Source organism: Podarcis pityusensis, assembly GCF_964106645.2.
Source record: "Podarcis pityusensis genome assembly, chromosome: 1".
In the NCBI taxonomy this organism is placed as follows: domain Eukaryota; kingdom Metazoa; phylum Chordata; class Lepidosauria; order Squamata; family Lacertidae; genus Podarcis; species Podarcis pityusensis.
Window position 1 is genome coordinate 126,927,364 of NC_138028.1, and position 25,429 is coordinate 126,952,792.

Sequence of the window (25,429 nt, forward strand, 5' to 3'; positions counted from 1 at the left end):
CCCTCGTCCAATCCCTATTTGTCTCAGAGCTACCTCCCATTTGTAGCTGTCAATTGGCTCCTATTGATAGGGGAGAAATTATTTCTCAGCATTTTATGTTTCTGAAAAACACACCTCCACTGCCATTGGAATTCTCCCCAATGTGATCTCTGTGGTTTATGGGCCACATTCATACATGCAATACTTGAAAAGGGAAATCTAAGGCCACTGCCCGCCTCCCACCCGCATTCCCGGTAGCCATCGAACATCTCACTTGCATGTAAAGCATGTTAGTCGTAATCGGTTATTTCAATAGGAGCAAGCTTTACATAAGTAGAGGACAACCTATTTAATTACGTAATCTCTTTCCAGCTTCCATCAATTCCAATAGCTTGGGTCCTCCATATTGCAGAGGGTGCTTTCTTCTTTCTTCTGCATCATGACACGATGATCAATCCATAGGACCATCATGAATGTACCGTCTGTGCAACACCTTCAAACAACAAAAACACAACATAATGTGTCCTTATTCAGTTGTCTCTCAGTGCTGGATCTCCTTTTCCTTAGTACTCCATCATAGTTGACGATACACAGTCTAATCTTTCTTGTCCAAGCTGATTGTTAACACCTGATAGTTGGGGGGTTATTTTTAACATTTTCCATTGGGATATGCCTGTTCTTATTATATTTCACTCTACCAAACCTGCTGTTAACTGCCCTGAGCGTTGGGAAGAGGCAGAAGAAGAGAGGAAACAAATTAAGTAAATAAAAGGCACCAGAAGTTTAATGAATACTAAATGGAAAAGTTGCCATGATGTATCCAGGGTACCAGCGATAGGAGAGCCAAGAGCCAATATTGATTTCTGGATATATATGATGAAGGATTTTCTTCCTAAGTGTCAATGACACAGTGCAGCTCCTGGGGCTCCAGCATGACCTCACACCAGGTGCAGTGTTACCAAAGTGAAGTCATTTATGAGGTCATTTTGTTTTACCTTCAGACTGTTTCATGGGAGGCCTCTATATATGCTGCCTCTCAAGGATGAAATACATGCAGTTTGTATCCAGTCATATACATTGGAATCACTTCCCTTTCAGGACATAGAAGTACCACATTCGGATCTCCTTCATTCAAACTGATGTTGCTGAGGTCAGGAGATGAAGGATTAGGCCATTGTAAGGTCAGTAATACTGTCCTTCTTATAGAATTATTTGTAATGTTCCTTGTGATAGTGCAATGAAACTGCAAGGGGTTATAGACGGGTCCCTCTGGACTTGTGCTGGTCGGGTTTTTTTTTTATGCAGTTGTATTCTGCAATAATAGTGCGTTAGTGATGGGTTTATACTATCCACGCAGAATTCTGCTTTATTAGTCGTTCTGCTTCTCCAATTTCACCACCCAGAGGGTAACCTTGCACTTTAGCACAACGAAAGAGGGGCACTTGCCCCTCCTGAAATTTTTTTTTTTTGTATAAAAAGTTGCATGATTTCAGCAGGAAGCTGTGCGACGTGAACCAACTCCAAATGAACCCATGGAATTCCTTCAGCCAATTTCATTGATTTTGGTTCACAGTGAAGGTTGAATGTATTTATTTATAAAAATCTTTTTTTAAAAAAGAATTTATTTATTTATTGCTTGGTTCTGGTTTGCAGGGAGTCAGTGAAGAACATTTGTTGCTCTGCTCAATTCTGAGATTTCGCCATACGTTTCCCTCACTGTTCCAAGCCTATCTCCATAGCGGTAAGGACCAGAAACTGGCTTTTCCAACCAAGTTAAAGGTGAGATATATCGGGATGTTGATTTCTACACACGGCACTACTCCCTGCTGTGGCACAGCAGGAGCACAAAAGGTGAATATCCTTCGCTGTGGTTTGCCACTGCCCGTATTGTGATTCAGTTGGATCGCAGTTCTGGATGCGTGAAATCACACTTCATGTGTGATATGGCTGATGCTGACCTTGAAAGCCCTAAACGGCCTCAGCCCAGTATACCTGAAGGAGCGTCTCCACCCTCATCATTCAGCCCAGACTCTGAGGTCCAGCTCTGAGGGCCTCCCACCAGATGTCAAGGAAACTATCTGACCTTTAGAAGACATCTGAAGGCAGCCCTGTTTAGGGAAGTTTTTAATGTTTGATGTTTGATCGTGTTTTTAATGTTCTGTTGGGAGCTGCCCAGAGCGCTAGGGAAACCCAGCCAGATGGGCGGGGTATAAATAAATAATAATAATTATTGATCATGTTGAGCAGGATGACCATGGAATGCCACAGCGAAAGGATTATACTGGAACGGCGCAGCGAAAGATTGGCCATTCTCCAAAGGCTGAAACCCATTTCGTACCGAGAAACGGGAGTGAGGAGGTACAAGGGAGCTTGGGTAACATATTGTGACCTGGTTTATGCAAGAATAACATTGTGCTGTGGCCTGCTTGCATTTCAGTGTATGTGGAAATGGTTCGTGTTCTGCCCATTGCTCTTAGGGTCAGGATTCTGCTTATATAAGCAATGTACCAGAGCTGGCACTGCATGTTGGAATCATCTTGGAGGGAGGTTGCAGCTGGGTGGTTTTTCGTTTTGGTTTTTTTGGATGATACAGAAAAAGTGAGGAAATGCCAAAATGGACAGATTTGCTCATCCCTAACAGACTCGCAGGGGATGAGCAAATCTGTCCATTTTGGCATTTCCTCCCTAACGGACTCGCAAGGGACGCGGGTGGCGCTGTGGGTTAAACCACAGAGCCTAGGACTTGCCGATCAGAAGGTCGGCGGTTCAAATCCCTGCGACGGGGTGAGCTCCCGTTGCTACCCGGTCCCTGCTCCTGCCAACCTAGCAGTTCGAAAGGACATCAAAGTGCAAGTAGATAAATAGGTACCGCTCCGGCGGGAAGGCAAACAGCGTTTCCGTGCGCTGCTCTGGTTCGCCAGAAGCGGTTTAGTCATGCTGGCCACATGACCCGGAAGCTGTACACCGGTTCCTTCGGCCAATAAAGCGAGATGAGCGCCGTAACTCCAGAGTCGGCCACGACTGGACCTAATGGTCAGGGGTTCCTTTACCTTTACCTTTAATGGACTCGCAGTGGCTCTTCGGGGTTTCAGACAGGGGGTCCTTAGCAGCCCTACCTGGAAACACCAGGATTTGAACCCGGTTCCTTTGGCAATGCAGTCATGTACTGCTGAGTTATGAGTTCCCCTCCCAGTAAGGTCCCCTCTCTCACCACAAAAAAACCTTTGAACTTTCTTTTCTCAGGGTTTTCAAAAGAATCCGCAGGAAGCGCAACTCTCTTGCCTCAGAAGCAAAATGGGATTCCAAAACCTGGAAGGAGACTTGCTCCCAGAAGAGTTGGGGGGCGAAAAGCAGTGGATCGGAAGACCTGATGCAGCCTTGCTGTAGTGAGTGTGCTCATCGGCTAAGTGAAGTGAGGCCTTTGGTTTAACTTGCCTCGTGCATGTTCAGTGTGTCTCATAGCATCGTAGAGGTGGAAGGGACCCTGAGGGTCATCTAGTCCAACCCCCTGCAATGCAAGAATGTGTGGTTGTCTCATAGGATGTCGAACCTGCAACCTCGCCATTATCAGCACCACAATTGAACCAACCAAGTTGCAGTTTTGTTTGTTTGTGTGTAGCACAAACGGCCTTATTCGGACTTTGCAACATTTAATTCTGCTCCCTCAGTGGCCAAGCGAGACACGGGCATGTCACTTTAAATCATAGCTGAGCTTAAATAAAAACGGGACTGAGTGAATTGCAGCAAGCTTCAGCAGATCCAGTTAGGGATCCAGGTTATTAACTACAGTGGTACCTCTGGTTGCGAACGGGATCCGTTCCGGAGGCCTGTTCGCAACATGAAAAGAGCGCAACCCGCATTGGCGCATCTGCGCATCTGCGGGTTGCGATTCGCCGCTTCTGCGCATGCGCGTAATGTCATTTCACACTTCTGTGCATGCATGAGCGGCGAAACCAGGAAGTAACCCTTTCCAGTACTTCCGGGTCGCCGTGGGACGTAACCTGAAAGACCGTAACATGAAGCGGACGTAACATGAGGTATGACTGTACAGTGGTACCTCGGGTTAAGTACTTAATTCGTTCTGGAGATCCGTTCTTAACCTGAAACTGTTCTTAACCTGAAGCACCACTTTAGCTAATGGGGCCTCCTGCTGCTGCCGTGCGATTTCTGTTCTCATCCTGAGTTAAAGTTCTTAACCCGAGGTAATATTTCTGGGTTATCGGAGTCTGTAACCTGAAGCGTATGTAACCTGAAGCGTATGTAACCCGAGGTACCACTGTATTGCAATAGGACAGAGCCCAGTTTAATGGGGTTTTGACATATTCTGAATGTCACAGAATCACAGACTTGTTGAGTTGGAAAGGAGCACTGCAATGCAGGAATCTTTTACCCAACATGCGGCTCAAATCCATAACCCTGGGATTTAGGTCTCATGCTTCAGCACTAGTTAAAAAAAGTCTGTCGCTGATAAGCTGTGGGTGAACATATCAGACGACACAGCGATTCTTCAAACAGCTCTTGTTTATTCACCGGCCAGAACAGAACTGAACTGAAGGGTTCAGCCAGCCTGCTTATATAGAGCTCCACTAGAACGCAACAGTAACCATTTTCTGTAACCATCCAATCACTGAATGTCACTTTCAATCCCTTATTTGCATATGTGGACCTGAGTGAAAACTATCTACAGTATCCCCTTGCTGGCCCAGGGTGAGAACTTCAGTACATAACAGTCCCGAACAAAGCTTATATAGTGGCTCAAACACAGCGCACAAAGAGTCAAGCATTCTTCTACAAACATCAAGAAAGGCTACAGGTCATGAGAAGTAAAACACGCATGGCTCCATACTGGCAACTTCACCCCCACAATTACCTTGAGGTGCCCCTTAACTGCTCAGGCCATTGGGGTCTCAGATGTCCTCCTTTATCACTGTTTCCTCAGCATCCAGGCCTTCGAGAGGGTTGTTGACATTCCTGCCCCTATCTGTTCCTTGGAAGCTCTCAAGGCGATTGCGGCGCTAACTCACGGCAGACATAGCAAAACATCTTGCCATTTGCGCCACTTTCAGGGTCAGATAGGAAAGGGAATGCAGCGCAGGAGTCATAAAATGCAGGCCTGCAAAATCAAGCCTAATGTCAAAGATTCAATACCATTAATATTGGAACATTAAAAACAAAACAAAGAAACCAAACTCCTGGTCTCTAATTCCTTACATCAAAGTGGTAAGAATTATATTGTAAAACAGCATCTCCCTTGCATTTTGAGATTCCAGAATAAAAACTGGTATGCATAAACCCACAATGCAGTTTTGCATTCCAGACCCGAGTTTGATTCCTGTCCGGGTTTTCAGAGGGGCTATGAAAGATACAAAAATGTACCATAATGCAATATTTCCACTGAGCGCTGAGATACTACAGTGATGTTTGGTGGGTGTGCTTAGGACATAATCCGCAAATCGGCATTTGGAATTGAGTTCAACTTCCCACAACACTTGCTTTATGGGGTGAAGGAGATAAGGCCTAAAGTAAACACTGTGCGAAGCGGAATGTGCAATACGGTATCTTGAGTGAGTTAGCTCAAATGCTGTGCCATACTAGTCTCTATAGCTTTATTCTCTTTTTTTATTCTCTTTATTCTCAAATTATAAGAAGGCGGTTAATTTAATTTTTTTTACTGCAAACATTACAGTGGCACCTGGGTTCTCAAACTTAAGCTGTTCCGGAAGTCAGTTCCAAAACCAAAGCGTTCCAAAACCAAGGTGCCCTTTCCCATAGAAAGTAATGCAAAACGGATTAATCCGTTCCAGTTTTTAAAAAACAACCCCTAAAACAGCAATTTAACATGAATTTTACTATCCAACGAGGCCATTGATCCATAAAATGAAAGCAATAATCAATGTGGTACCTCGAGTTAAGTACTTAATTCGTTCTGGAGGTCCGTTCTTAACCTGAAACTGTTCTTAACCTGAAGCACCACTTTAGCTAATGGGGCCTCCAGCTGACGCCGCGCCGTCCTAGCACGATTTCTGTTCTCATCCTGAAGCAAAGTTCTTAACCCGAGGTACTATTTCTGGGTTAGCAGAGTCTGTAACCTGAAGCGTATGTAACTTGAGGTACCACTGTACTGTACTATAAAATAAATAAGACAATACTGTAGATGATAAAAATTAAAATTATTATTTTTTCTTATCTGCATGGATGATAGTCATTATCCATTTCTGCAGTTACACAATCAATCAATTAATCAGTAGCTGAACTGGGTTCCACACAGTCACAAAAACAAATTAACCGAAAAAGCCTCAAAAACAAAAACACAAAATAAATAGCAGAAACAAAAGTGCCAAACTTAATTCGTTCTAGAAGTCCGTTTGACTTCTGAAATGTTTGAAAAGCAAGGCGCAGCTTCTGATTAGTGCCTGGAAACAATAGCTGACAGCCACATTGAAGAAGAAGAAGAGTTTGGATTTGATATCCCGCCTTTCACTCCCTTTCAGGAGTCTCAAAGCGGCTAACATTCTCCTTTCCCTTCCTCCCCCACAACAAACACTCTGTGAGGTGAGTGGGGCTGAGAGACTTCAAAGAAGTGTGACTGGCCCAAGGTCACCCAGCAGCTGCATGTGGAGGAGCGGAGACTCGAACCCGGTTCCCCAGATTACAAGACTACCGCTCTTAACCACTACACCACACTGGCATTGGACATCTGGCTTCAGAAAAATATTCGAAAAACGGAACACTTACTTCCAGGTTTTCTGCATTTGGGAACCAAAGTGTTTGAGAACCAAGGTAGCACTGCATTTGCTTTTATGGTCAAATTACAGCTGGAAAAAGTGATTGCTAGGGGGGCAGGGCTTGGAAAACAGTAAGGGGGTTGGGGAAAGGGTTCAACCGCCCTTCCCTGTGCAATGTAGTCCTGATGCAGGTCAGGGTGCATTTTCTGAAAAATGAAGCGGTCGAGTTCACATGTAACGCTAAACCTTGGGTGGGAGACCTTTCTGGTTCGGGTTCCAAAGAATGTTCACAAACTGGAACACTCACTTCCGGGTTTGTGGTGTTCAGGAGCCAAAACGATTGAGTCGCAAGGCGTTCGACTTCCGAGGTACGACGGTACTTTCTTGTTTTCCTTCTGCAGCTCCTATCTTGAATCCTGCCCATGATTTCTTTGACTGTAGTGTTTTTTCAAATAGTCCACAAAGGGCCTCCATTCTTCTATAAAATGTTCATTATTTTGATCCCTTAATACTGCTGTCAGCTTTGTAAATTCCACATAGTCCATTACTTTTTAAAAGCCATGTGGTTGTGGTGGTGAGACTTAGATTGATCTAAGAACAGCACTTGGTCTTGCTTTCGTTCTCTATGTGGGGAAAAACTGTCCCACTGCACTTTCGGTGGTCTATATGCCTTGAGCATGTGAGTTCACAAGGAATGCAGTCATTATCCTGCTGTCCCCACGGCAAACCTTTAAGCTGGGTCTGGGGAGGACAACCCATTTCTTAACAACTTGTTTGTGCATGACATACAAATCCAAAACATCAAGCTCTTCCTTGATTCCTCTGGACCTCTGTGCTAACAATGTCATCTGTCTCTAATAGGTAAAGACTTGCCTGATCAAAATCCTTTAATTGCACGACGTTGTTTTGAAACGCCTCCACTGATGGAACCTAACGCTAATATCGTGATGTGCCCTGATCAGAAGCCACTTGTTCTAGGTATGTTCGGGTCTTGGGTGCATTTTTTCTTGAAAAGTAAGCTAGCTAGCAGCAGCAATATGTCCCCCTCTAAGCTCCATTTAGGGACGCAGGTGGAGCTGTGGTCTAAACAACTGAGCTTCTTGGGCTTGCTGATCAGAAGGTTGGCGGTTCGAATCCCCGTGACGGGATGAGGTCCCGTTGCTTGGTCCCAGCTCCTGCCAACCTAGCAGTTTGAAAGCACACCAGTGCAAGTAGATAAATAGGTACCGCTGTGGTGGGAAAGTAAACGGTGTTTCCATGCGCTGCTCTGGTTTTGGTGTTCCGTTGCACCAGAAGCGGCTTAGTCATGCTGGCCACATGACCCAGAAAAACTGTCTGTGGACAAACGCTGGCTCCCACGGCCTGTAAAGTGAGATGTGTGCCGCAACCCCAGATTCGTCTGCAACTGGACTTAACTGTCAGGGGTCCTTTACCATTTTAAGCTCCATTTGGAGATGGGGCACATGACCTGTTGAGAAGAGGCACAGAGGCCCATGATGGAAGAGGACTCTGCATCAGGCAGTCAGAGACACAGTCCTCCTTGCGGTAGCTGTTTAGCATTGCAGTCAAGGGTGACTTCAGCTTTGAGGGCGTCCTCAGCATGGTGTCTTCTCCATGGAGGGCATCTTCCAATATTACTGGTGGGCTTGTTGCCGGAATTAATATTGCTCCATTTGAAGCAACTGGAAGCATGAGAATGGACTCCTTTTGGAATAAATCATTGTCCGGACCCATAAAAGTATTATTCAAACTTTTACTCTAAAATAGAATACGTAAAATGTATAACTGTTCTCTTCTAAATGTGGAACTGAAGTTGGGGAAATGGAAGGAGCTAGTAAGTTTTGGGGCCTCAGAGAGTGTAAGGCGAGTAAGTGAGCATGTTTCTCAGCCTTACCCGCTGTTGTTCCTGGATATGGCCTTTTAAGTGGTGGCACCCCAGCTATAGAATGACCTTTCTAGAGAGCATTTCCTGGGGCCTACACTGTTAGCAGTGTACACTTGAGAGTCCCATGGACTGCAAGAAGATCAGATCTATCCATTCTTAAGGAAATCAGCCCTGAGTGCTCACTGGAAGGACAGATCCTGAAGCTGAGGCTCCAGTACTTTGGCCACCTCATAAGAAGAGAAGACTCCCTGGAAAAGACCCTGATGTTGGGAAAGATGGAGGGCACAAGGAGAAGGGGATGACAGAGGACGAGATGGTTGGATAGTGTTCTCGAAGCTACCAGCATGAGTTTGACCAAACTGCGGGAGGCAGTGGAAGACAGGAGTGCCTGGCGTGCTCTGGTCCATGGGGTCACGAAGAGTCACACACGACTAAACGACTAAACAACAACAACACTGTTGTCATTTCAGTTATTCCAGAGATTCATGCTATGGGCTGACAGTTCTTTTCTCCCCTCCCTTTTGTTTCAAAATAGTGATATTGTGAAATAATAATAACTACCATCCCTTTATTTATCTTCCAAGAATCTAAGGTATTTTTAATTTTTTTCTTCAGAAAACCTTGCCTTTATATATAGTTGGCAGTCTGCAAACATTAAAATGACTGCATTTGTACATTATTATTATTATTATTATTATTATTTTTAAAAAATCTTGATGTGTGAGATGTAAGTATATATGCATTGTAAGTGCAGTTTCGGAAACTATGTTTTCTTTCAGTTAGCTGAACGTTTTAAAGTGTTTTTCTAGTTCAATGATTGTAAAGAGCAGCATATATGTTGCTTTCACATTTACCTTGACCTATTTTGCCCAAATATTTACTCGACATTTGAGACCTTTAAATTCTTTTAACAATTTCTACCCTGTTCTCTCTCTCTTTCTTTCACCATCCTGAGAACTTGGTTATAGGGTGGTCTTTAAATATTGCTAATAAAATAAATGGAGGAAATATAGAAAATGGGAAAGTATGAAATTGCAAGCCAGCCATAGGAAGCTACTTTGCCCCTCAGGCCCAGTAATGTCTACTCTGATTGGCAGCATCTCTCCAGGGTCTCAGATGAAGAAGAGCCTCTCTCATCACCTGATCCCTGATCCTTTTAAATGGAAGGGGCCAGAGACTGAGCCGCAGTCCTCTTGTGTGCAGAGCATGTTCTCTGACGCTGAGCTACAGACCCTTGGCCCTTAACAGAAATGCTTATTGAGATGGGGACGCGGGTGGCGCTGTGGGTTAAACCACAGAGCCTAGGTCTTGCCGATTAGAAGGTCGGCAGTTCGAATCCCTGCGACGGGGTGAGCTCCTATTGCTCGGTCCCTGCTCCTGCCCACCTAGCAGTTCGAAAGCACGTCAAAGTGCAAGTAGATGAATAGGTACCGCTCCGGCGGGAAGGTAAACGCTGTTTCTGTGTGCTGTTCTGGTTCTCCAGAAGCGGTTTAGTCATGCTGGCCACATGACCGGGAAGCTGTACGCCGGCTCCCTCGGCCAATAAAGCGAGATGAGCGCCGCAACCCCAGAGTCGGTCACGACTGGACCTAGTGGTCAGGGGTTCCTTTACCTTTACCTTTATTGAGGTGACATTTTACTTTTGATAGTTATAGAAGTGCAGCAGATGAAGAGCTACAGCAGTCCATCTCTCCTCGGAGCCGGGACACAACTGAGAACCAACCCAGTTTCTCTTGCTTTCCAACATGCAGGTAGGTTAGCTGAGTAGTTTTAGAGAAGAAGTGGGGGAACTTTGGTCCAGCTGGATGTTGTTGGGTGATAACTCCTTTGCCACCATCCCTGATTATTTGCTGGTTAATAATAATAATAATAATAATAATAATAATTTATTTATACCCCACCCATCTGCCTGAGTTTCCCCAGCCACTCTGGGCGGCTCCCAATCAAATGTTAAAAACAATACAGCATTAAATATTAAAAACTTCCCTAAACAGGGCTGCCTTCAGATGTCTTTTAAAGAGAAGATAGCTGCTTATTTCCTTCACATCTGAAGGGAGGGCGTTCCACAGGGCTGGCGCCACTACCAAGAAGGCCCTCTGTCTGGTTCCCTGTAACCTCACTTCTCGCAATGAGGGAACCACCAGAAGGCCCTCAGAGCTGGATCTCAGTGTCTGGGCTGAACGATGGAGGTGGAGACGCTCCTTCAAGTATACAGGACCGAGGCCGTTTAGGGCTTTAAAGGTCAGCACCAACACTTTGAATTGTGCTTGGAAACGTACTGGGAGCCAATGCAGATCTCTCAGGACCGGTGTTATGTGGTCCCGGCGGTCACTCCCAGTCACCAGTCTAGCTGCCGCATTCTGGATTAATTGCAGTTTCCGGGTCACCTTCAAAGGTAGCCCCACGTAGAGCGCATTGCAGTAGTCCAAGCGGGAGATAACTAGAGCATGCACCACTCTGGCAAGACAGTCCGCAGGCAGGTAGGGTCTCAGCCTGCGTACCAGATGGAGCTGGTAGACAGCCGCCCTGGACATAGAATTAACCTGTGCCTCCATGGACAGCTGTCAGTCCAAAATGACTCCCAGGCTGCGCACCTGGTCCTTGAGGGGCACAGTTACCCCATTCAGGACCAGGGAGTCCCCCACACCCGCCCGCTAACTGTCCCACAAAAACAGTACTTCTGTCTTCTCAGGATTCAGCCTCAATCTGTTAGCCGCCATCCATCCTCCAACCGCCTCCAGGCACTCACACAGGACCTTCACCGCCTTCACTGGTTCTGATTTAAAAGAGAGGTAGAGCTGGGTATCATCTGCATACTGATGAACACCCAGCCCAAACCCTCTGATGATCTCTCCCAGCGGCTTCATATAGATATTAAAAAGCATGGGGGAGAGGACGGAACCCTGAGGCACCCCACAAGTGAGAGCCCAGGGGTCTGAACACTCATCCCCCCCCCACTTTCTGAACATGGCCCAGGAGGAAGGAGCGGGACCACTTTATAGCAGTGCCCCCAGCTCCCAGCCCCTCTAGACGGTCCAGAAGGATGTTATGGCCGATGGTGTCAAAGGCCGCTGAGAGATCCAGCAGAACTAGGAAACAGCTCTCACCTTTGTCCCTAGCCTGCCGGAGATCATCGACCAGCACGACCAAGGCAGTTTCAGTCCCATGGTGAGGCCTGAATCCCGACTGGAAGGGATCCAAATGGTCCGCATCATCCAGGTTGGGGTAGATAGGAGTTGGGGCCACAAATTCCCTACCCCTGGTTTAGGGAAACAGGGAGAGCATGCATCTTCTCAATGTTCTGCCCTTAATCAAGTTCTCTAATTTGAACCACAACCTTCCCAAAAGACGAATATTGCATACATTGGTGGATGTATATGAGAACCATCCACAGTAAATTGATTGTGTGAACGGGCTTCAACAGACTTTTATTGGAAGTATAAATGCTCATTTATCTTCACCCGGACAGAAGGATGAAAGAAGTCTGTGAACATGCCAAGGAACTGATAAGGTTCATTACTGAGTCATCTTCAGTTCGACAGACCACTCTTCTTCCCAGGCTCAGAGGGAAAATGGTGAAAACAGGTTATTTATTGGGATGATGATTTTTGCAGCTGTTGTTAAAGTTGCAAAACAAAGAAGCATGGGATGGAGAGATGGAGAAATTTCTGAAACAACAATGGGATAGCGGCTCCACCCAAGGCGTGATGGAGAACAGCAACAACCAGGAAAAGAGAGACATAAAATTTTACAAGGGCAGGAAGAAACATCACGGACAGAATAATTGCCACACAAAGGAAGAACAAGGATATAGAATGTGTCTATATGAATGAAAGTTGTTAATATTGCAGTTGTTGTATAAGGGATTCTTATTTTGACCGGAATGTAATTGACATTAGTAAGATTTTGCAATGCAGAAATAAAGAAAATAATCAAACCATCAAATCTAGCACGCGGGGGTGTGTGCATCTAAATTATATAATTCAGTATTTAAATGATTGTTATTAGTAATTGTATTATAATTTGGCATTTTTATAATGGGGATAGTATTGAATGGTAATTAAAAAAAAATTAGCATCTTAAGAAGCAGAGACATCACCTTGCCAACAAAGGTCCGTATAGTTAAAAATATGGTTTCCCAGTAGTGATGTATGGAAGTGAGAGCTGGACCATAAAGAAGGCTGATCGCCGAAGAATTGATGCTTTTGAATTAGGGTGCTGGAGGAGACTCTTGAGAGTCCCATGGACTGAAAGAAGATCAAACCAATCCATTCTGAAGGAAATCAGCCCTGAGTGCTCACTGGAAGGACAGATCCTGAAGCTGAGGCTCCAATACTTTGGCCACCTCATGAGAAGACTCCCTGGAAAAGACCCTGATGTTGGGAAAGATGGAGGGCACAAGGAGAAGGGGACGACAGAGGACGAGATGGTTGGACAGTGTTCTCGAAGCTACAAACATGAGTCTGACCAAACTGCGGGAGGCAGTGGAAGGCAGGAGTGCCTGGCGTGCTCTGGTCCATGGGTTCACGAAGAGTCAGACACGACTAAACGACTAAACAACAAATTGAAAATTAATAAAATTATTATCAGAACAGGCTTCAAAGAACAAGCTTTGAACTAAGATGAAATATTTTCACTTGGAGAACAGAAATAGAGAAGTAAGGAGAATGAGTTCTAGATCTATCTACAAGAATTCTGACTCGCTCTTCACCCTAAGGTCCCAGGGTGTGTTATAGCAACATAGGATTGAATCCAGTGAAGTCATCCCAATTGTGCAAGACCTTCTGCTTATGTGACTGAACTTTCATTTCCTCTCTTCCCTCTTTGCACCCCCAAATCTGTTGTAGGTTTCACCCCAACCCCTCAGAGCAGATTCCTTTGCACAAGCAAAAGTCCTTGTTTGAACATGACATCTTTTGTGATTATTATTATTTATTGAATGTATATATATGGATACAACCCATAATATATATGGATACAATCCATAATATATAGTACAGATAAACCAATCTCAGTTAGGGATATTGGCCAAGTCAGATAAAAATGGAAATGGGAGCAGAAATTGCCAATGCTTGCTCATTGGTCCTATGTCTGGAACGGAAATAAGTCCAGTGAATATGATCCATATTTGCCGTAGTTGCTTTCAGCCCACAAATGAGACATAATTTATTACATTCTCTAATAGCTACACAGATCGCATAAGTTATGTAATTTTGTCATAGTGGGCAACAAGACAAATAATGTACTTCTTAGCAGAAGACAAATTGCAGCATAGCAGAAACAGTGCTGCGTGTGACAACTACAGGACTGAACAAAAAGTGATGCCCTCTTAGACCCCTAGTCACAATTATAAAAACAAGCAAAACTGTTCCACCAGTCTTCTTTCTACCTATAAAGGATGGGACCCTTGCTTTCCTAAGTAAACAAATCCTAAATAAATAAAGCCAAAATCTGCAGCAATGTTGATAACAGGAAGAAAGCATACATAGACTTGCTTGCTAATGTTAGCCTTTTTCAGGCGTATACATGCTCTATTTACAATTGGTCAGAAATCATATAATTCCATGATTTCCACTTGAATTTATATCTTCTCAGGAGACCATCCAAGGCCTGTCATGAAGATGTTGGCTTTTCTGACCCTAATATTCTTGTTGGGCATCTTTTCTGGTATGTTCCTCAAAGAGCTAGCCTAAGCACATTTTTTTGGTTATATAATCTGCAGAATATATTTGTGATGTGCATTTATTTGTAATGTGTATCAAATACAGACTACTAAAAACAGGGATCCATTGAGACCTTGACTTCTACTAAGTCACACTTATGTGTGCTGTATGTCTACGTGCGTGCACACATGAGAGTGAATTTGTGTGTGGTGGCCATGCAAAAATATCTGGGGTGTTCACATGTTAACATTCTGTGTACACAAATCGTAGAGTTTTACAAATCAACAAGGATATCCTTTTTCACACACTTGTACAGTTTGTACCTGTGTTCAGCGTAATGTGAACAAGTCTACTATTGCCATCTTGCCTCTGAGGCCTAGCACCAACCAACAGGCAGATTTGGATTACAGTGGTACCTCAGGTTACATACGCTTCAGGTTACATATGCTTCAGGTTACAGACACCGCTAACCCAGAAATAGTGCTTCAGGTTAAGAACTTTGCTTCAGGATAAGAACAGAAATCGTGCTCTGGCGGCGCAGCGGCAGCAGGAGGCCCCATTAGCTAAAGGGGTGCTTCAGGTTAAGAACAGTTTCAGGTTAAGAACAGCCCTCCGGAACAAATTAAGTACTTAACCTGAGGTACCACTGTAATTTTTCAGCTGCCCAGTGGATAGCCATGAGATGAACCGAGATTTCCAAATGATATAGATCTTGCCAATTTTTGTTCCACTACAATAAGCATGCTTTAATGAATTCGGTGGATAAACGTATTTTCAACTGTGCTACACTAGAGAAGAGGCATAATACAATGTTCTGCTGATTAATCCTGATAAAAGTGTATGGGTTTTTTGATTGGTTCAGAAAGCCATTAATGTGGTACATGTTTCCTTCTAGGATTTCTGTACGGCTTGTGCAACCCCTCTGATACCTTCAAGCAGGTGATGAAGGTACAGCTGAGGTAAAACAACTTCCTCAATGGATGTACGGCACACTGTCATTTTGAATTCAGCCCAAGGCAAAAACACGCAAATGCAGTTTGATTCTCTTGGATGAGCTTAGCAGAGGCAAAGATGAAAACCCATGCTCCAAAGATGGGGGCATGTGGCTCTTCAGATCTTGTTGGTCTCCAACCAGCATCAGCTGCAGCCAGAATGGTCCATAATCAGGGATGATGGGAGATGTAGGCCAGCCACACCTGGAAGGCCAGATGTTCACCGCCCTTGGATAAGGCCAGTATGGGGGACCTATGGGCCTCCAGATTTTGCATCGTTCCTTACTATTGGCCCTACAGTCTGGGCCTGATGGAAATTTGAAGTCCAGTGCTCTCTAGAGGGCCACAGGTTCCCCTACTCTGCCATAATCCATGGGTTAGTTTTGAATGGCGATATCTGTACCTCCTAAAATGCAAGCTGATAATTGCACAGCAAGGCAGAAGGTGGTTCTTGTAAAAGGCTGGTGATATCTACACACACACACACACACACACACCATAAGAAAGAAGCACGATTATACTCTGATAAAGATGCGACTCAGGTCCTGGCTGGCAACTCAACAGCAAGTTTGTTAAAATATAGTAGGAAGATAGATTGATATGTCTGCAACCTTTGGCAGGCTGCACACCGAAAGAATATTTTAGCACTGACCTTCCTGTCAGTGTGAATGAAGAAGAAAACTGATTTGTAGTAGGTGTTGTTTTGCAGAAAAGGCCCTCATCCCTCACTTGCAATGAAAGGTGTCAGGAAGTAGGAGGAAATCAATAGTAAAACAAGGAATTAATACGGCTCTCCGATCACTGGCACAAGGCAAATGACCATTTTAATACGTCCGATATATAGATCTGGAAATTCAGATACAAATTCCCTATGATGTATGACTCCTGGAAAAATAACTCTAATATCTATCCCTCTCTGCTTCTAAAATTTGATGATATTCTGATTTGTTCTTTTTTTAAAAAAGAAGAGCAAATTCCCCACCCCCACCCCACAGGACCCTACAGCCACACAATCCATCCTTTGACCCCATGGTGAGCTATTTTGCTTAGGCTTAAGCAATATTGTGGATATTTTGATTGTTTTGCACATTTCTGCTTAGTCGCCAGAATGAGGCCCTTCAGCAGAATCTTCAGAAACAGATCAGTACTTTCCGTCAGAACGTTGTTGGTCTCCAGAGCCTCGTAGATGCCCTCGGAAGTGTCCATGGACACTGGGAGTCCCAGAAGGTGAGGGTCACCTGAGCTACAATTTATTTACGCTTCTGACTTATAATAACTAATTATCAGTTATCACTGGCTAGCAGTCAATCAGGAAATGCATCCCTTTGAAAGTGAACTGACAAATCAAAGAAATTCGCCCACGTAAGCCAAGACATAAGGGACGCAGGTGGCGCTGTGGGTTAAACCAAGAGCCTAGGACTTGCCGATCAGAAGGTCGGCGGTTCGAATCCCCACGACGGGGTGAGCGCCCGTTGTTCGGTCCCAGCTCCTGCCAACCTAGCAGTTCGAAAGCACGTCAAAGTGCAAGTAGATAAATAGGTACCGCTCCGGCGGGAAGATAAACGGCATTTCCGTGTGCTGTTCTGGTTCGCCAGAAGCGGCTTAGTCATGCTGGCCACGTGACCCAGAAGCTGTCTGCGGACAAACGCTGGCTCCCTCGGCCTATAGTGCGAGATGAGCGTGCAACCCCAGAGTCGGTCACGACTGGACCTAATGGTCAGGGGTCCCTTTACCCTTTACCTTTAAGCCAAGACTGGCACAAGATGTTGATTAAAATTTCTTGTAACAATTTTAGTAATGAAAAAAGACATTCAATTTGACCATCTCAGAAAAAATCTGCAGAGGCAATAATATTTTGATGGTGTTTATAAAAACAGTATTTACTAGAAAATCTTCAAAATCCAAATATTTCCCACACAGATCATATTGGTGAACGTAGCCTACTGAGAACCACATACAATCAGGGATAATAAAAATGAACACTTTGTGATATAATTGATATGATGGTCTTTTTGTATTTATAGGGTCAGTGTTAGCTGCCTGTGTCCTTGTGGAAAGGTGGGATATGAGTTTAATAAATAAATGAATCCTTCACAGTCTTTTCACAGCGATTCCTAAGAAATCACCCAAAGAGGAGAGCCTTGTGCTACTCTCATGAAGATTTTTGCAAAATGCCTTTTCTCCACAGTCAGCCATAAACAGGGCTATCGGAGGAGGAGGAGGAGGAGGAGGAGGAGGAGGAGAAGAAGAAGAAGAAGAAGAAGAAGAAGAAGAAGAAGAAGAAGAAGAAGAAGAAGAAGAAGAAGAATTAATACCTGACTGATCTGGCTGGGTTGCCATCCATCTATTCTAAGTCAGCTCTGCTGGTTGTTAAGTTCTTGGCCCCATTCATGGTGGGATGAAAGTTAAATTTGTTGTTGTTGTTTAGTTGTGTCTGACTCTTCGTGACCCCCTGGACCAGAGCACGCCAGGCAGTCCTGTCTTCCACTGCCTCCCGCAGTTTGGTCAAACTCATGCTGGTAGCTTCGAGAACACTGTCCAACCATCTCATCCTCTGTCGTCCCCTTCTCCTTGTGCCCTCCATCTTTCCCAACATCAGGGTCTTTTCCAGGGAGTCTTCTCTTCTCATGAGGTGGCCAAAGTAGTGGAGCCTCAGCTTCAGGATCTGTCCCTCCAGTGAGCACTCAGGGCTGATTTCCTTCAGAATGGAGAGGTTTGATCGTGTTGCAGTCCATGGGACTCTCAAGAGTCTCCTCCAGCACCATAATTCAAAAGCATCCATTCTTCGATGATCAGCCTTCTTTATGGTCTAGCTCTCACTTCCATACATCAATACTGGGAAAACCATAGCTTTAACTATACGGACCTTTGTTGGCAAGGTGATGTCTCTGCTTATGAAGAAAATAACTCAGTACTTCTGGTATGGATGCTCTTGTGAGTTCACCAAAGTCATAAGGTTCCTCCTCTACTTGGTGGTTCTCCTCATTTTCCTCCACTGCTTTGTTGAAGCTTTTCCCTCACCACAACCCCCACTTCCAGACATTGTATATTCCCCACTTGGCCACATCAACCGGGGAAAAGACTCAGGATGGGAGAAGAGAAATTATTTCTATAACCTGCAGTATCGGGCATGTGTTTGCATAGCGGAAGGTGGGCTCTCTCTCCTACACCTCAATTGTATATTTTTTTGTGACAGCATCTCTTCAAGCAATTGGGGGGCACTGCAGTGGAAAGCAACCAGATTGAAAAAGAAGACTTTGCCCTGAAATCTGCAGGTAAGAAGAGGATAAAGATGGAGTGGGAGACAAACACTAGGAGGCAGCAGAGCTTCAAGGGAACAGTGAGACAGAGACAAGCGAGTGGGGAAGAGAGGTGGTGTTGGGGTGGAAGCAGCAGCGATATAGCATGAGGGGAGTAACTCCTCCCTTGAATCTGTTGATTTCTGGTGTGTGCAAATATTTATCCACTAGAATATTGCCTGCAGGCTTCTAACTTCATATTAATATGGAATACCCTCCAACATTTCTCCAAGGGAAACAGGGACGTCCTAAGGAAAAGTGATAGGGATGCGGGTGGCACTGTGGTCTAAACCACAGAGCTTTGGGCTTGCCGATCAGAAGGTCGGCGGTTCGAATCCCCGTGACGGGGTGAGCTCCTGTTGCTCGGTCCCATCTCCTGCCAACCTAGCAGTTGGAAAACACAACAAGGCAAATAGATAAATAGGTACCGCTCTGGCGGGAAGGTAAACGGTGTTTCCGTGCGCTGCTCTGGTTCTCTAGAAGCGGCTTAGTCATGCTGGCCACATGACCCGGAAGCTGTCTGCAGACAAACGCTGGCTCCCTCGACCTGTAGAGCGAGATGAGCGCCACAACCCCAAAGTCATCCGCGACTGGACCTAATGGTCATGGGGTACCTTTACCTTTACCTTAAGGAAAAGTGGGACATTCCAGGATCAGATCAGAAACTGGGGTGGCTTCCATAAATCCGGGACTTTCCCTGGAAAATGGGGATACTTGGAGGGTCTGATATGGTATAATCGCACCATTCTACTATGTAGGCTTTACGGCAAAGGTAGGGCGTTTCAGGTAGCTGTTCCCCAAATTACATGTTGGAAGGGAAAGGAGGGTGGGGGGAAAGGAAGCCCAAATGGATGACATGATGGAAGGCGGGTGCGGGGGGAGGAGAACCCCTCAGGACCAGACCAATCTGTCCCTCTCCCAGGAACCCATTTGGTGGGCAGGAAAGGGAATGGGAAGAGAGAAAGATGATTGAGTTATCAGAGAGAGAGAAAGAGGGAGAAGGGATAGTAGAAAGAGGGGAGAAACAGGCAGTGCTCCCCCTGGGGGTACTCAGGGGTATGCAGTACCGTCACCCCCAAACATTTAAAGTGTGGCACTTACTTTAACAATTTATGGTGAGTACTGGCACTTTTTTTTTTTAAATAAAAAAAAGCTCTATAGGATTTGCTTGATGATCACATATCGTGGCAGCTACTGATAGACTCAACAAAGGAAAATGAGAGGGATGAACTCTGTAGAAATGTATTTTAAAAAGAATGAAGAACGGGACATTCCATTGCCAAATGTTCATTCTAGGAGTCGTGGTGGAAGTAATGAAACAAATCCATATTGGAGGCTGTTTGACTTGAACTGGGAAACCCCGATAGATTTGCGGTTAGCACTTGCCAACTGTGATATTTTAATTCTGATTGGATTCTCTGTTTCTCTTACTAATTTTTGATTTTGTGTGTGTGTGTGTGTGTGTGGAACCCTCCCCATTTAATGCCCTAATATTTGTAGGCGCATCGATCGTAAAATTCAGCACAAGCTATGAAACCGGAGCGCAGGTTTGCATGTTGGGGCTGTGCTGGGATTACTCACGAGCACCGGAAGTGATTCTTGAGGTAGGAATCTTGGAAAGCAATGTTTGGGGTCCTTCTCAATTTTTTTGACTCCTCGCCACTACCTCTCAAGCATCCAGCAGAGAAATCCACCTACCCTCCAGTCTCAGTGGCATGGATTATTTGTACACCCCTATTTAGCCAAGAGCCCCCCCCCCAAGCCGGAAACACTAATACACATTAAGACAAAAGAAATATACAATAAAAGCACAACACATGAAAGTGTAACTATTCAATCACTGAACGTCACTTTCAATTCCTTATTTGCATATGTGGACCTGAGTGAAAACTATCTACAGTATCCTTCTGCTGGCTCAGGGTGAGAACTTCAGTACATAACAGGCAGAGTGGGGCATAACGGGGTGGGACAGGCTTATTATATATGTTCTGCCAACAGGGTCAGGAATGCAACAGATAACGTCCCACTAAGAGCATGTCCCAGGAAGGTACTCTGTACCAAAAGCAGCCTCTTAACACTCTTCCAATAGTTTTGCTTCCCAATGACAACCAGATAAAGGTGTCCAGACACGTTGACTTCTATCTTGTGTTGGCTGCCAAAGTAGGGACAAACTCTTGTTCCCCCCAGCACCACCACTCTTGGGGACTTGTAAAGAGTTACTTGAGTCTTTAGTGTAATTCGGATACAAACGACCAGCGGCGTAGCGTGAGTTGTCAGCACCCGGGGCAAGGCAAGTAATTTGCGCCCCCTAACCCGGGGCAAGGCAAGTAATTTGCGCCCCCCCAACCCCTAACCTGCCGATCTGAGTCGAGTTGCTGCTGGCACTGCCGCCCAAACCACGCCGCTTGCCCGGAGGAGGAGGGGGGCAGAGAGGCGAGGAAAATGCAACATGGCCCAGCAGCTGCAGCAGCAGCAGCGGAGGCGGGGCTGTGAGGAGGGGCTGCCTGGCACGTCCTCCGCGGCCCTGACGCGCGGGGCTGAGAGCCGCTGCCTGCCGGACGCCTTCAGCCCGGGCGCGCGCACAGCTCGTCGGTTCCACGAGACATGGGGCTCTGCTACAGCCTGCGCCCGAGGCTCTTCGGCGACTCCGGAGGCAGCGAGCGCGCCCCCCCAGATGTTGCGCCCGGTGCGGCCGGCCCCCCTGGCACCCCCCACGCTACGCCACTGCAAACGACACTTTTTTTCTGAATTCTCCAGATTTGTGTCTGCTCTTTTCTTGATAGGCATGAGACTGTTTTGTTTTTCAGCGGGATAACACCCCTGGGAATTGTTGGGCCATGCAAGGCTCTCAAGGCTATGTCGTCATCAAATTGTCCGAAGCCGTCTGCCCGGTTGCTGTGACCCTGGATCATATTTCAAAGAAAATTTCTCACACAGAAGAAATAACCAGTGCTCCAAAGAACTTCTCTATCTACGTGAGTAAATTCCCTATGATTTTCAGGACTTTGCACTGAGAAATTTTAAAGGTGGAAGTTTTTGGTTTTTTTAAAAAAAAGAACACTTATCAATGTTTGTATAACAACCTTTGGTTCATTTCTTTGAAACCTCTTGTCATATCTCTTCAGCTTTCCCCTTTTGTCTCTTCTCAGGGATTCAAAGATGATTTTGAGAAGGAGGAAGGGAACTTTTTAGGGTCATTTGTCTACAGAATCGATGGTTTCCCTACGCAAACTTTTAAGCTGGAGGTATTATTATTATTATTATTATTATTATTATTATTATTATTATATCTAATTTCTATATTGCTTTATATTTTTAAGAAAAATCTCTAAGTGGTTTACAGCATATTAAAACACCAATGAAACTATCCAGAATCAAACATTTCTGAAGAAAGTCAAATATAGAGTATACAGTCAAAGCAACATAACTAACAGAAAACTAAACTTCTATCTTAAAGATTGCAAAATAGAACATTACAAAGGAGGTCAACTACAGAATACATATTTAACATAAAGTTAACAACAACAACAACAACAAATCTTAAAAGTTTCAAAAAAATCACCGCACCCCAAAACATTGCTAAATGAAATCAAATATAAAATGCACATTTAAAACAGCATAATTAACAAGAGAATAAAATATTGTAAGTATGATATGGCTGTTTGGCAGGCACAAAAAGATGGGGCAAAAGAATCATCCAATAGTTAGGGTTTGCCACAGAACATGGGGGAAAAGAACACACAGGGTTTGAAAGATGGAGTCACCCACCCAGACACAAAACACCACAATCTTCTAATCGTTCTGTCAGTGCAAGTGTTTTTGCTTCCCAGGTGGCACAATCCCCTCTCTTTTCTCTCTCCCCCACTATTCTAGGGGTTCTCCTGACCCCTGAGAGGGGATTTGGGGGGCTGCGTGAATGGAGACGAGGTGGCAATAGTACTAGTTGGAAACCTTGCTCTTAGCTGAATCTGGCCCCTTGATTTTTCCTGGAAGTCTGGGAGAGAGCTGTCGTCTGCACTTCACTAAAAGGCCAGATGTTAATTTAGCACGGCATTCTGAACACCCCAAAGTATAATATGTGATTACTCTGAATTTAGGTTACCAACCACAGCCAATTTTTTGGGGTGGCCTTGACCAGTAAATCTCTGCTCTATCAGTTAGCCAACCCCGGTATCTAAGAAGCTGGGAATGTCCAGCTTTTATTATTCATGTTATTAATGAAAATATTTGTAACCTGCCTCTTGACCAAAGATCCCCAAAGGGGCTATTGGCAAATATAAAAACAGCAACGTCAACAATTCAGAGCAAATGAAATGGATAGATAGGTGGGTTTAGGTATTCAGATTTAGATGAATAATTGTTATCACGATAACCAGTTAGTGAAATGATTAACCAGTTGAAACAAATAGGGCACCTCAGATACCGGCACTGGATTTAGGGTGTCAAAATGGGGGGTGGGGGAAGCAAAATTGGGGAGATCCATTTGAGGCCGCCAAAGTTTGACCTCACACAAGACGCCATATGACCAAAGCCCACCCCTGCAGATATGAAACTGTGACAAATATGGATGGCAAGAAAGAGGTGTTAAAGATCATGTATCTCAGTGGGAGCTTTCTGAAGATTTCCTCCAGGGTGTTTAGACTAGGAAAGAATGATCAGAAAGAAGGGCATACTTTCCTCCCTAGTTTAGGATGATATAATCTCTATCCCTGTGTGTATGTCTATGAAAGGGAACAACGGGAATGGGATGTAGTTTTGGAGAGACCTGGAGAAGCACGACGAAGAGAGCTGAGCTGTGTTTTGAGCTCTGCAAGCTCTGGAGACGGTCATTTAAGGGGACTGCTACTCCCCAGAGAAAAGATCTAACTGTGTGTGTGTGTCAAGGTGGCATATGTGGTTCTGCTTCCTTTCCCCCATGTTTTATCCAATCAACCAGGGCTTTGTTTTTTCAGCCGGAACTGACTGGAATTCAGTTCCGGCACCTCTCAGGTGGGCACCATTGCCATTATATAGGAGAACAAGGGAGGCGTTTGTGGTGAGTTCCGGCACCTCTTTTTCTAGAAAAAAATAACAACACTGTTCTCAACAACCCTGTAAGGTAGGTTAGGCTGAAAGATGGAGAGTGTCACCCAGGGCTGAGTGGAGATTTTGTTCTCTGGTCTCCCAGCTTCTAGGCCAACACTCTAACCACATCAATGCACAGATGTTACTAAAGGTCTCTGAATTTCTCTTGCCAATAGCTTTGCTGTGCCATTTAGCTCACGTATCTCAATGGTGGGGGATATGAAGGAATTCACAACAAAACATAGGTGTCAACTCCCTGGGGCCCTGGGTGACCGAGCACCCACAAAGTTCCCCATGAAGGGGCCGGGCACTCACAATTTTCTGTGCCAGGTTCATGCATGCCGCATGGCACCCACAGTTGCATTGCCAAGTTGGCACTCCTGCAACAAAATATACTTTACAGGAAGCAAACAGTAACCTTTTATTTCTGTCCCTGTATTTTCAGAGAGAAAATTCAGGTAAATTTCAATACCTGCTCTTGAAGATTTTGAGCAACTGGAACCATCCAAACTACACCTGCATCTACGGGCTTCATGTGTATGGAGAACGAATGGAGTGATCAGAGAAATTCAGTATAATAAATACAGTACATCATAGCATATTTATATTGTTATTGTGGCAAGTACAAACCCCTGCATTATGGTGCCATCAGCTTTTGTGTGGTCTGGAGCCAATGGCACCAGATGCATGAAAGGGGTTAAGCTGGAGGAAAAATGTAGACTGTATGGCAAAAGGAAAGGGAATGCAACATGTAACTCTAGGCACATCGCAGTCCTGTTTTCAAGCGTAATCCATTCCGGAAGACCGTTTGAGTTCCGAAACGTTCGAAACCTGAAAACTCAGCACGGAAGCATCAAATTGGAAAACTCAATATAGAAAACTCAGTATGGAAAACTCAGTACGGAAGCCTGAAAACGGAAAACTCAATACAGAAGCCACGTTTCATGTTTGACTTCCGAGGCGCATTCGAAAACCGAAACGTTTGTTAGCGGAGATGTTTGAAAACCGAGGTACCGCTGTACAGAAGTCTGTCTGAGTAGGCAAGATGTATGCCCATGTATGTCAGCTAAAGGAACACTCTGTATGGAAGGCATACTTTGGGAAATGGTAGTGTGCCCAAATGCCAAAACAGGGCAGAGGCATGGTAATGATGCCACTCAGGGTGTAGGTGCAGAAGACATTCACAGTCATATGGGATGAGGGATAAAGTCCTTGCCCTGTTATAGTCTCACCTGGGTGGTGTTCAAACAGCACTTGATTTAATAGATTTGTAAATGCATGCTTTCCCAGTATCATGGCCTGGGATTCGGACTCGGAGGCTGAACCTGAGGAATCCCAGCCTGCACAGGATTCCCTGCCTCCAGAACCAGCTGAGCCGGGCTGGGACTTGAGCCTGAAGGGTCCTCACCTGTGCTGGATCCTCAGGTGCAGGCACCAGCTGAGTCTGCTCTGGCTCCTGAGGTGATGGAGGACCCATTGCCTGCAGGTGCTCCACTCTCAGGCCTGTCAGGGGAGGAGGAGGTTGCCTCTGGGTCTGGTAACCCTCCAGCCTCTCCTGAGCTGCAGAGGCTCAGGGCAGAGAGGCGGAGGGTGTTGGGATATTTCCGTTCCACCTTAAAAGGGAGCAGGCTTTGTGAGTAACAGAGTCTGCGCATGTCCTGTTCACAGGATGTTTATGCTTGCTGTTTCCTTTCGATTTCAGTCGGGCAGAGATGCTGACGCAGAACGGTCATGTTTTTCTTTGTTCTGTTCAACGCTAAATAAAGTCTGTAAATATGCTCTTCTGCTCTTCTGCGGTGCAAGCTTTCTGGCTGTGTTTCTG

The 25,429-nt window shown here is 45.1% G+C and overlaps 1 protein-coding gene across 3 annotated transcripts; it reads left to right on the forward strand.

Annotated features, from left to right (window-relative positions):
- The first annotated feature begins 997 nt into the window (after nucleotides 1–997).
- On the forward strand, nucleotides 998–24,208 carry LOC308483843 (SUN domain-containing protein 2-like). Of its 3 annotated transcripts, none has more exons than XM_081018093.1 (14): nucleotides 998–1,160; nucleotides 1,633–1,758; nucleotides 2,224–2,337; nucleotides 3,223–3,365; nucleotides 7,566–7,682; nucleotides 10,239–10,340; nucleotides 14,185–14,256; nucleotides 15,148–15,211; nucleotides 16,345–16,471; nucleotides 18,441–18,519; nucleotides 20,044–20,147; nucleotides 21,351–21,518; nucleotides 21,693–21,788; nucleotides 24,053–24,208. In XM_081018093.1, the coding sequence occupies exons 3-14, from the start codon at nucleotides 2,228–2,230 to the stop codon at nucleotides 24,164–24,166; spliced, it is 1,296 nt and encodes a 431-aa protein (XP_080874219.1). In that variant the 5' UTR covers nucleotides 998–1,160; nucleotides 1,633–1,758; nucleotides 2,224–2,227; the 3' UTR covers nucleotides 24,167–24,208. The 3 variants fall into 3 exon arrangements, with proteins under 3 accessions (XP_080874219.1, XP_080874218.1, XP_080874220.1); XM_081018092.1 differs by having other exon boundaries at nucleotides 2,227–2,337; XM_081018094.1 differs by having other exon boundaries at nucleotides 1,633–1,720; nucleotides 2,227–2,337.
- Nucleotides 24,209–25,429: the final 1,221 nt, after the last annotated feature.

Bases quoted from the DNA above. Each gene is read 5' to 3' on its own strand.
- LOC308483843 (XM_081018093.1), top strand. From the start codon at position 2,228: ATGACCATGGAATGCCACAGCGAAAGGATTATACTGGAACGGCGCAGC. The intron at 10,341-14,184 runs GTAGGTTAGCTG...ATATCTTCTCAG, and splicing joins TCTTGCTTTCCAACATGCAG to GAGACCATCCAAGGCCTGTC. The intron at 21,789-24,052 runs GTATTATTATTA...CTGTATTTTCAG, and splicing joins CGCAAACTTTTAAGCTGGAG to AGAGAAAATTCAGGTAAATT.